The sequence below is a fragment of the Grammomys surdaster genome, unplaced genomic scaffold (assembly GCF_004785775.1).
Source record: "Grammomys surdaster isolate TR1022 unplaced genomic scaffold, NIH_TR_1.0 126313, whole genome shotgun sequence".
NCBI lineage: Eukaryota > Metazoa > Chordata > Mammalia > Rodentia > Muridae > Grammomys > Grammomys surdaster.
In genome coordinates this window covers 7105163-7117742 of record NW_021621113.1, presented here as the reverse complement: position 1 = coordinate 7117742, position 12580 = coordinate 7105163, and the positions used below count along the sequence as shown (strand labels likewise).

At 45.6% G+C, this 12580-nt stretch overlaps 1 protein-coding gene across 1 annotated transcript; it reads left to right on the top strand.

Annotated features, from left to right (window-relative positions):
- Positions 1-3: 3 nt before the first annotated feature.
- LOC114614368 (uromodulin-like) lies at positions 4-9131 on the top strand (the record flags this gene model as incomplete). Its single annotated transcript, XM_028760013.1, has 8 exons — positions 4-325; positions 1752-1957; positions 4197-4354; positions 4722-4958; positions 7089-7248; positions 7474-7588; positions 8048-8080; positions 9079-9131. Coding segments are annotated over 8 exons (1284 nt in total), but the record flags the coding sequence as incomplete, so codon positions are not given.
- Between the last annotated feature and the right edge of the window lie 3449 nt (positions 9132-12580).

Sequence of the window (12580 nt, the reverse complement as noted above, 5' to 3'; positions counted from 1 at the left end):
TCTGTACCCCCAACCCCAGAGACAAACCTCACAATGACAAGCATGCCACCTGACACACACCACAGCACAGTCACACAGACACATTCCCAGGCAGCACAGACGGGCTCAAATGTGGGCTCGGGTACAACCCAATCATCTGACCACTCTACAGCCCCTGTTCCTAGCGCCGCAGAGACAACCAAATCTTCCGATATGATTGGGACCCATAAAGCATTCCCCAACTCTAATCAGAGCAGTGGTCAGGGAGGTGGTACCTGTGCTTTGGATGAATATGCAGGCAGTACCGGAGGTTGTGTGTGCAATGACAGCTACTATTCCCACTTGAGTAAGTGCATATAATCCCTTCCAGGAAGTTGCTGTCTGCTGCTGCTGTTTCTCCTTGTTCTTCTTCTCTCCCTCTTCCTCCTTTTCTTTTTAAAGTATCTCCTTTGTCTTAATTTTATGTGTATGGATAACACGGAGTAACATGAATAACTCATGTGAATAAACCAGATAAAAGGCTGGAGCTAGAAAGGTCACAGAAGTCTGAGAAGGCCCATTCGAACCCTGTCCAAAGGTTGGTAAGGCATTAGCATGAAATGAATGAGGAACCCACCAGAAGTGATGTCTCATGAGAGGGTAGGTGGCTGTGCAGATTAGACTATCTACCCTGCTCCGGCTCCTGGGACCTGAGCTGCTGTCCAGATACTGAGGGGGATTACAGACATGCGTGGCATGTCTATGTCTGGTTTTGTGCGTGTGCACACACACACATACCCTAGGGTCTAGCTTCCTGCTTAGCATTGGAGAAGAATTGGAGAATAAGCAAATTAACTTTCCTAAGACCACTCTTTGCCAGTTACATTTCACTGAATTAAAATAACGATTTCACTGAGGTCCTGGCCACACTCCCCAGTTCCCTGATGACCTAAAACTGAAATTGAGGTGTAGCAGGAGCCACCTCCTTTTATAACTCTTACCTCTCCAGCTCTGCTTGTTCTGTCCACTGGCCCAACTCTCAGTCCACCTGACTCAGGACAGGAACCTCATCTCTCAAGTTTGTTGATGAGTTGGGGTCTCCTAGTCGAGAACTGGCCTGGTCACTGAAGATGACCTAATGCTCCTGACCCTCTGCCTCTGCCTCCTAAATTTGGGGATTAAAGGTGTCTGCCATCATACACTATTTACGTGGCACTGGGTATCAAATTATGGCAGGCAAGCAAATGGGCTAACAAAGCTACATTCCCAGCCCCCCACATTAGCTTTGAGGCACTGGAGGTTACTCTCGGAAACGAGATTCTAAGGACCTGTGAGGGCCAGGAGTCAGAATCCCATAACTCAAGAGATGATTCTTGGGATCCACATGTGTGAGAATCTGTATTTAAATATATTTAATTTTTCCTGGTGTTTCAAGACAAGTTTCTGTGTGTAGCCCCTGGCTATCCTGGAACTTGCTCTGTAGACCAGGCTGTCCTCAAGTTCACAGAAATATGCCTGTCTCTGTCTCCTGAGTGCTGGAATTAAAGACATGCACTACCGTGCCCAGATATGTTTACAATTTTAAAAATTATTGGTGTGTTTGCATGGTGTGTGTGTGTGTGTGTGTGTGTTAGGGAGCACACATGCCATGGTGTACATATGGAGGTCAGAGGACAACTTTGTGAAGTCAGATTGCCCTTTCCACTTCATGTGGGCTCTGAGACTTGAACTCAGGTCGACATCCTTCCAGGATCCTCTGGAGACCCCCACCTCTGTCTCTTCTTCCCCTGCAGAACTATCCGGAGAGATAGCGACCCTGCGCTGCAGGCCACAGGACATTGAGGTGTCTCTCAGGAGCTGCTTCCTGAAGACTCAACGCTGGGTCCTGAAGCAAGATACCTTCAAGAAGTGTTTCAGTATCAATAAGACAGAAGAGGGTCATCGGGTCCAGGTCTTTCAGTTGGAGAAGAAGGAGGGAACATGTGGACTCCACATCTCTGTAAGCTGAAGGGGGATTTTAGAAGAAGGGGAAAGATGTGGGCGGGGCTTGGACGGCTATGGGAGGGGCTGGGAAGGCTGTCAGGCGGGGCTAGGAAAGGAGAGATCGAGTAACCCTAGACTTTGGTGGACTCAAATCTTTGCCATCAGACCATCCCAGATGAAGAAAAAAGAACACGCTGTCTCCAGACTGGGAATTCCTTTATACGTGCTGTTTGCTGAATTGGGTTATTGATTGGTTCCCAAACTGTCGGCCATGAAACACTTTAAAATCGTTAACTACAAGCAGTGGGTTATTGATTTCTGGCCAGCTGCCAGGTCTATCAAATAATTTTTAATAGTTCTAATCTTGAGAGGTTTTCACCATAGACAAGTAATCAAAGGCTAAGAGAACTTACGGTATTTTTTCAAATTGCAGTTTGAACTTGAGGTAATCCTCCTGCATCAGCCTCCTGAGTCCTGGGATTACATGCTTGCACCAGCACTCAGAGATTAGTTTCGTAAACAAAGCATAACTCACATAAATAATAGAATGCCCCCAAACGACAACAGAGACCCTAAAGCCCCTGTCAGAACTCAGCTCCTCCCCTCTTTCCTTCTTCTGGTTTTTGTTTTTTCTGGTGGCGGAGACTCAATGTGTGCTAGACAAATACTCTACCACTAAGATACATCCCCCAACCCTAAGAGCTAGAATTCTTTTTAAAATATTCTTTTTGAGACGCCATCTTACTATTTACCCTTGGCTGGTGTAGAACTTACTAGGTAGAGCAGGCTAGCCTGAAATTCACCAAAATCCATCCACCTCCACCTCCCAGTGCTGAGATTAAAGATGTACCACACCTTGCTCAGACTTAAAAAAATTTTTTTTTTTTGAGAGGGGTCTTTCTATGTGGTCCTGGGTGTCCTGAAACTCTCTATGTAGACCAGGCTGGCCTTTGTCTCCCAAATGATAGGATTTAAGACATATACTGTTACACCAACTCATAATTCTTTCTTTAAAAAAGATTTATTTATATGAGTACACTGTCACTGTCTTCAGACACACCAGAAGAGGGCATCAGATTTCATTACAAATGGTTGTGAGCCACCATGTGGTTGCTGGGAACTGAACTCAGGACCTCTGGAAGAGCAGTCAGTGCTCTTAACCGCTGAACCATCTCTCCAGCCCCTCCCTCCCCTTTTAAAAGAAGATTTAGAATTCTTAACAGCTCAGTGGTCCTATTTTTCCCCCCCAAGAGATTCTAAAATGCAAATTGAGACCTATAATCCCAGAATTCAGGAAGCTGAGACCGGAGGATTGCAGAACTCTGGACAGCCTGAGCTACAGAACAAGACGTTCTCCCTGGGTTGGAGAGACAGCTCAGCAGTTAAGAGTTGCAGAGGGCCCAAGTTCTCCCAGCACTAGCACGCTCACAATTGCTTCTGATCCAGAGCCAGAGATCTGCGACCTCTTCTATCCTCTTTAGACACCTGCACTGTCATGCACAAACCCGTAGAGAGATACACAGATGTATGTGATCGTTAAATAAACTCCTAAAAGTTGTCTCTCAGACAACCACCGCCACCACAAAAACAACAATAAAACAACCCGGATGTGGTGATGCTGTGTGCTAATAAGCTCAGCCCTTGGGAAGTGGAGGCAGGAGAGGGTTCGAGGCCATCTTTGGCTATATAGTTGGAGACTAGTTTGGGCTACATGATGCCCTCTCTCAAAACTAAGGTAAGATAAAATGAACATTGACATTTAAGAACCATGGGATAAGAACGTCCTTTGGCAACTCTTAGTTCAATCCTCACCACCATATAAACTGGGCATTGTGACACAAACTGGTAACCCTGGCGCTGGGAGGTGGAGCCAGGTGGGTCAGGGATTCAAGATTATCCTTAGCTACATAGTCACTAAGGCTAGCCTGAGCTACATGAGACTCAGTCTCAAGAAAAGAAACTTAGGAACCATGGCATGGGGATGAAAGTGATGGGCCCCAGAGCCAGAGTGACGTTGGGTTTAGGATTTACTGCTTGCTTTGTACTTACTTCTCTTAACCTTTCTGAGACTTTATTTTACTCATTCCTAAAATAGGGCTGATAACAGAGAGCTGTGTTCAAGTCACGGGACCAGACTCAAAGAGTTGAGCGATTGATTTTATTTTAATAAACAGCATGTAGCTAGAGCAGATGCGTGAAGGTGTTCATCCTAGGGGTTTGTGGGTAATGTCTGCTCCCCCATCTGTCTTTTCTAGACCAACAGCAGCCATGCCCTGCACTCTTTGGATGTGCACCTTGAACAGGCTCTCCCCGGCTCCAACAACACTGGCTCCAGAGTGCTGCGCTTTAGCTGTGCCTATCCACTGGTCGTGAACATCAGCAAGCCTGTCTCCTACCCGGGGGTCTCCATTCCGTGAGTTATGCCCAGTCAACTGTCTCTGCAGCTAGGCCCTGGGCCACCCTGTGACTGGTCTTAAACTCAGAGAGATTGCCTGCTTCTACCTTGTGAGCACTGGGGTCAAAGGCGGTGCCACCGCTGCCTGGCATGTCTGGGCTTTTTAAAATGGGTTATGGGCTTGATCTAAAGTCGTCCTGCTATACGCTATATGGTAACATGCATTACCTCCTACTGTCCCGGTCCTTTATTTTTGGGGCGGGGGGAGAAGGCTGCCAGCACTCAGTGACCTTAAGCGTAAGTTAGAAGGTGAACACGAGAGTCCTTCTTCTCTTTGAGGTTTCATGGTTGGGGGGCTCTCCCTCTTATCCCTCTCTGGATATAGCTCCATCCATGTTCCAAATACCGGCGAGACTGTCATCACCCTGAGCATCTTCACAGACTCGAAACTCTCCACTCCACTTGAGAACAGTACAGCTCCTGTCGGCATGCCTCTCTACGTGGTCCTCAAGTCCACTGACAGTGATCCTGACCGGTTTGCCCTGGTGGCTAATGAGATCTTTGCAAGTACCAACCTCTCCAACACAGAGGCTAAGGCCACTTATCATTTTGTGAAGGAGAGGTAAGAGTCCATCAGGTCCCTGGGCTTGGGCTGTGATTTACTCGGATACTTTTGGACCCTAGCCTGCTTTTTTTATTCGCCTGACATAATTGCTGTCTTGGGGGCTTGCTGCTGAATAAGCTCCCCGTCTCTAGTTCTTTAAGATTCCTCTACACTCTGGCAAACAGACATGGAGAGGAAGTAAAGACTGGTAAATGTTTGCTGAGTGAATATATCCAGCCTCATTTTACAGATGAGTAAACTGAGGCTCAGGGCAAAAGATCTCACAGCCAATAGATGACATTCATTTCTTCTACTCTTCTCCCCTTCCCCAGTTACTGAGGGCCTAGAGTGATGAGATCACAAATAATGCTAACATTTCAGAGTGTCACATGCTGTTACATATGAAGTACATTACACACAATAGCAGCCAGCTAATGATGACGTAGTGTTTGTCTCATGCCAGGCATAGTGTGTGAGTCATATCGGTTCACTGAAATCTTACACACTGTGATGTAGTCATACTTCAAGTCCCACCTTACTCAAGGAGAAACCAAGGCTCAGCTCAGGTGTTGGTAGGTGACTCGCTTTGCTAAGCGTTGAGCACACTAAGAAAAGAGCTGGGTCTCTTAGCCAGGTGTGACGGCCTAGGTCCCAAATCCAAGCACTTGGGAGGCTGAGGCAGGGGAATTACCTAGAGTACCAGGCTAGCCAAGTAAGGCAACAAGACCCTGTTTTAAAAGTAATAATTATTGGGGGCTGGAGAGATGGCTCAGAGATTGAGAGCACTGACTGCTCTTCCAGAGGTCCTGAGTTCAATTCCCAGCAACATGGTAGCTCACAACCATCTGTAATGGGATCTGATGCCCTCTTCTGTCCTGCAGAAATATATGCAGGCAGAACACTAATAAATAAATAAATAAATAAATAAATAAATAAATCTTTAAAATAATAATAATAGCAATAATAATAGTAATAATAAAAGCTGGGCACGGTGGTGCGCGCCTCTAACCCAAGGGCTCAGACAGAAGAGGGAGTTAAAGGCTAGCTTCAGCGACATAGTGAATTCCAGGCCAGCCTGAGTTACATGAGATTGTGACTCAAAATTAGCAAGAGAATGAATATCTCCTTCCTTTTCTATCACGTTTTATGCATGTTGACAGTAGTCTTCCTAGAAGCCTAGTGGATTATTCATCCATTTGCGGATCACAAAACAACCCCATGAAGTGTTGTCTCCTCCACTGTGCAGATGAGAGAGCAGAAGGCTCAGGCTCAGAGTCTGACAAAGGACTGCTTACACTAGCCTGGTCCCAAAGCACACTGCTGAATTTGTCCGAGTATGCAATTAGCTTTTCCTGTATTCCCAAGGTTCTGGAGTTCCTATCTAGGTAGGAACAGCACTCTGGTCCAACTTGGCCACATAGTGGCTACCTAACATCTCCATACCTCAGTTTTCTCCCTGTTTAAAAAAGAAAGGGCAGGGCAGGGGGCTGGAGAGACGGCTTGGCAGTTAAAAGCACTTGCTGCTCTCACAAGGGTTTGGCTTAGGTCCTCAGCACCCACATGTTCCAGATGATGGGACACCCTCTTCTGACCTCCATGGGTACTCTATTCCTGTGGTCCACAGACACACTATAGGCAAACACTGACAGACAGAAAATAAAATAAATAAACCTTTAAAAATGGGGAGCAGGAACAATTAAAATGCAAATAAAGAAAATATCCAATAAAAAAATAAATAAATAATGGGGAGAAAGGGCTGGAGAGATGGCTCAGAGGTTAAGAGCACTGACTGCTCTTTCAGAGGTCCTGAGTTCAATTCCCAGCAACCACATGGTGGCTCACAACCATCTGTAATGGGATCCGATGCTCTTCTAGTGTGTCTGAAGACAATGACAGTGTACTCATATATATACAAAATAAATAATATTTGTTTTAAAAAATGGGGAGCAGTCAGAAGTATGGTCTACCTCAGAGTACTGATGTGGGGAATGAAATAAAATAATCCGTGTAAAGTCAGTTCTCAGCCAGAGATCCAACACCCATTATTACATAGGACAAGTTAAAGTGGCAAAAATCAAACTTTGTATGTCCAGACCTCGGGCCCCAAGCCTGGGTCTTAAAGATGAATGCTCGGCTTTCTCCCTGCAGCTGCCCAGTCCGCGGCCGGATGCTCCAGGACTTGAGCAACGGGGCCTCCATATACGTGATACTGGCCTTCACTGTCTCACGATTCTTGAATAGTGACACGCTCTACTTACACGCCCAAGTGACCCTCTGTGACAAGCGAGTGGGACACCCATGCCAACCGGTAAGTAGGGTTCCTGAAGGCCAGCGATGCAGCTGGGACTGAACCAAGGGCGGTTGTGGGATTGTGTGCGGGCTCACTTTCTAGGGAGCAGGCTTTTAGGAAAGTTAAAGCCAACATTTGAAGACCTGTGTCTTGTAGATGAGGATGAGTGAACTTATTTGGGCCGTGGGCATGAGTTTTTGAGGTCCTGGGGGAAAGTCTCCAGAGCTGTCTTGTCGCCCACAGTCTTGTAGTGGGAAGAATCCCCTGAGGAGAAAATCACCCTGGGACGCTCGAGCTGAGACCCACGTGGAGCCTAGTGGTGGCAAGTGGATCGTGTTTGGACCTCTCCGAATAAGTGGTACATGGATAGACCAGGAAAGGGCATCGGATCCCCTGGAACTGGAGTCCCAGATGGTTGTGAGCCCCGGTATGGGTGCTGGATTCTCTGAAAGAGCATTCAGTACTCTTAACTACTGAGCCGTCCAGTTCCTCCAGGCTCTGCGCCTCCTTTCCTGTCCCATCAACTCAGCCTTCTCAAGCTGTCTCTCATGCCAACCTCAATTCCATCTTTTTTCTTGTCCTGGAACAATCGTTTGTTTTTCTATTTTATTAGAGTACTTTAACCCTCATTAAGAAATCCCACGCCTTTAGTAAATCAATCCAGAAATATATTCTCTGATGGACCCTTCTGAGTCCCAACCTTAAAAAACAAAACAAAACAGCCCCTTTTCCTTTTGTGCCACCCTGATGGAATGGTGGGTGAGCGTCCTGTGTGAGGGGCACTTTGAACTCAATCTCTGTTTCTGTGTGGTTGCAGAGTCCAGAGCCTCCGGCAGCAGGAACTCAGCAGGTTGGTATAAAGGTATTTCTTTAGGGAAGAAGGGTCTCATGTTACGTGGATTCTCTAGGAACTCACACAGGGTCTAGGCTGGTGCTGATCTTGGATACTGTTTCTCCTCTGAGCTATGTGACCACCTTGTTAAACCTCCTGAGTCTCATGTACATGAGTCTCATGCAGTACATGGCAGAGTTAATAATGAAGCTGTTGCCTTATCCTGCCTCAAAATCTGATACTACCCAGAAATGACTCAGAGTTAGGGGTTGAAGGTTTAAAATGCACAGGGGACAGTGGAGCATGCTGGAACCCAGAAGTTTAGTACCAGCTTGTGCAAGATAGTGAGACCCTACTTGACATAAAAGCCAGGTACAGAGGTTTACCCTGTGATTCCAGCACTTAGGAGTTACAGGCTGGAGAATTAAATGTTCAAAGCTAGCCTTGGCTACAGAGTAAATTTGAGGCCAGGCTGGACTATGTGTCTTAAGGCAAAAGAAAAGAAGAAAGGAAACAGAGCAAGACAAAACAGTGTACACAATCACACTCCAAACTGAGGTTGCTTAGTGGAGAGGTGCTTGCTGCTAAGTTTGATTATGTTCTATCCCTGGGAACCATGTGTGGTGGGAGAGAACCAGGAAAAGATGTCCTCTGACCTCCACATGGACACCATGACTTGCATGTACTAAATAAATAAATAAATAAATAAATAAATGTAATAAAAAGTTAAAACTCTCCCAGACTCTGAAACCTCCTCGAATCCCATTTTTAAAATATTTAATTTTAAATTATGCATATATGTGTGTGTACCCTATGCACATGAGTGCTGGCACTCAGGGACGCCAGAGGTGTCAGATTGCCCTGGAACCTAAGTTACAGATTTTTGTGACCTGTCTCATGTGGGTGCTGGGAACTAAGCTGAAGTCCTCTGCAAGAGCAGTCAGTGCTCTTAACTGCTGAGCCATCTCTCCATCCCCTTTAAAACTAATTTACAACCATTTCTTTCTTTCCTCCAGGAGCCTGGAAATCCATCTTTCTCCTGATCATGATTGGCTGGATGCTGGAATAAAATCTGACCCATTCTCCTGACTCCAATCCTAGAGTTTAGTGTCTAGTTTATTTGTGGAGACAAGGGTGGAGTGGGGGAAGGGTTGAGTCAAGGCAAGTAGTGTGGGCTCTGATAGGTGCCAGAGAAGCTGCGCATAGACCAGTTTGTAACTCAATCCTGTGGGGAAGGTGGATGCTGCACAATGGCCTGTTTGCTCTTCAACCCTTCTCTAACTGGGACTCTTGGGGGAGGGTGTGTGATTACAGTGCTCAATATGATGGGGGAAGAGTAGAGGATTTGTTGTCAATAAACACAGGGAATTCTACATTTTCTGATTCCTGTCAGTATAATGTGAACAGAATGATTCAGTGTTTCAGGTCAATGGTCTGAAGGATTGGAGATGGGAGAGAGAGAGAGAGAGAGAGAGAGAGAGAGAGAGAGAGAGAAAGAGAGAATGTGTGAAAATCACTTTATTCTCTCTATGGAGCTTCATCTCCACATATGTAAAATGAAAGTTTTGACCAGATGACCTCTGCTTCTATATGGGACTCATTCCCAGGAAGCCCTTGGGCCTTGATCAGCTGACCCTACTGTTTGTCTGTCTCTTTCTTTCTCTCTTTCTTTCTTTCCTGCAAAATGACCAAAACTCTTCAGTTCCAGAATGAGAGTTAAATGCATGTATATAATATTGCCCAAGCCTTTTCATCCTTTTCCTTGGTTATTCCAGGCTTCATCAGGTCCCCTTTCCTAGTCGAAGGTTGAGGATGGATGCAGCAACAGTGTTTGTGCTGTAATCGTTTATCCATCCCAAACCAGATCGATTACATCCCTGGGACCATGTTATACCCTGGAGATTCAACAGTTCACAAGGCAATCTTAGACAAACTTAAGGACAGGGTGAATGAGCGCTGGAAGAAGACTGTGGCCTAGGAAATGGGGCAGGTGTTAGGTGTCAGCAGGCAAGCCACACAGGCTGATGTGAGGAGACCGAGGCTGGAGGATTATTCTGGGTCTGAGGCCAGCTGGGTTATATATATCAAGACCCTGTCTCAAACAAATAAACAAACATATAGGCAAAATACTACAAAGGGTTTGGCTCAGCAGTAGAGCATTGGCATAGCATATACAGTACCTTGAGCTTGATTCTTAAAACCACAGTAAACAAGCTCAAACAACCCCCACACATACGTACGCCAAGAAAACAATCAGAGAACAGAAGCTAAATTCGGTGGTGCATACCTGAAGTCACTGTGCTGGAGAACTGGAGTCGAGAAGATCAGGAGTTGAAAGTCATCTGGAGGTCGCTCAGCTTTGTAGTGAGTTTGCCAGCCTGAGTTTCACATAACCTTGTCCAAACAAATGGCAAACTCAAGGAATACTGACAACTGATTAAAAAAAGAAAAGAAGATGTCACCCAAGTTTAGCTTGGGGAACCAACAAATTTCTTGGGGTTACCCATAGGAGCATAGGTGAAGGATTACTTCCAGGGGCTTAGCTGACTCAAAGGAAGATGCATCAGCAAAAGGCCCTCCCTGGCATAGGTGAAACCACAAAGATGACATCCCTGGAGCTGCCTGCCCAAAACTCAGCTGCACCAAAACCTCTTCCCCAGTGACTGTTGCCCATATAACCTTGGGAGGACCCTGTGAGTGTTGGAAGTTTCTTCAGCACCCTGAATCTTGACATTTTTCGTAGCTTTCTTAGGATTGTTTCTCTTCCCTCCAGGATAGAGTGTTTCAGTTGGAGGAAGTCGCTATAGAACAGTAAACAGCGGAATAAAAATTCAATGTATGGACCTGGGTTTGATGGTGTTCATCTTTAGTCCCAGACCTTGGGAAGCATGAATATGCAGAGCACTATGACTTAGGGACCAGGCTGGTTCACACAGTGAGTTCTGAGACCTTGTCTCAAAAAAAATATACAAAAAGAGATGGGTAGGTGGCTGGAGAGAGATTTTAGCAATTAAGAGCACTTGTTGCTCTTGCAGAGGACCCCGGTTTGATTCCTAGCACCCATATGGCAGCTCACAATAGTCTGTAACTCCAGCTTTAGGAGATCTAATGCCCTCTTCTGGCCTCACTGGGCACTGCATGCTTGTGGTACACTTAACTTTTTAATTAATTATTTTTTATTTTATGTATATAGATGTTTTATCTGCATGTACATCTAAGTTAAATTCAGCAGTCTTTTTTTCTATTTATTTGAGAATAAGCACATGTGTGCCTAATGCATGCTCATGGTCATGTTTGCCATAGGACACTCTGATGGTTTGAATAAGAATGGCCCCCATAGATTCAGGTGTTTAAATGTTTGGCCCATAGGAAGTGGCACTATTAGGAGGTGTGGCCTTGGAGTAGGTGTGGCCTTGTTGGAGGAAGTGTGTAACTATGAAGGCAGGCTTCGAGGTTTCTCCTATGCTCAAGGTATGCCAGTGTGACACACAGTGGTCTGCAATCTGCAGATCAAGATGTAGGACTCTCAGCTCCTTCTCCAGCACCATGTCTGCCTGCAGGTTGCCATGCTTCCCACCATGATGATAATGGACTGAACTTCAGAAACTGTAAGGCAGCCCCAATTAGATGTTTTCCTCTGTAAGAGTTGCCTTGGACATGGCGTCCCTTCACAGCAATGAAACTAAGACAGACAGCATATAGAGGTTAGAGGATAAATACGTGGAGTCAATTATCTCCTGCTGTTGTGTGGGTCCCAGGGATCGAATCTGCTGTCAGTCTGCACAGCAAATGCTTTACCCACTGAGCCATCTTGACACTCCTTTCAGGTCTTTCTGAAACAGGGTTTTGTTATATGGATCAGGCTGTGCTTGAACTTGCTATGCTGCTGTCGGCTTTGAGTGCTGAGACTGCAGGCATGAACCCCTGCGTTCTACTCTTCCTATCTTATTTGGTTAAATGAGAAAGTTATATTTAACCAACTCTTAACATTTAATAAAAATGATATGTATGAATATTCTTTGTTTTTAAACAGGTTCTCCTGATGTAGCTTTGGCTGTGCTGGAATTTGTTATATAGACGAAGCTCTCCTCAAAACGCACAGAGATCCACTTGCCTCTGACTCAAGAGTGCTGGGATTAAAGGTATGTGTCACCATGCTTAGCTGGGTATTTGTGTTTTGCCTGTATGTATGTAAACCTACTACTTGTGTGCTTGGTGCCCATAGGGGCCAGGAAAGGGTATTGTGTCCCCTGGAATTGGAGCTGTTGAATGGTTGAACACGGTTGAGAGATACTAAGTAGTGCTTGGAATCAAACCCCAGTCCAAGAGCAAGTGCTCTTAACCACTGAGCCATCTCTCCAGCCCCAAATCTAGTCTTTTTTTACTTTTAATCATGCTGGTTGGTATACTTCCATTGATATATTTCATTAAATATGCAGCACATCTTTTTAAAATAATAAAGCAAGCCAGGTGATGGTGGCACAGGTCTTTAATCCTAGCACTCAGGAGGTAGATACA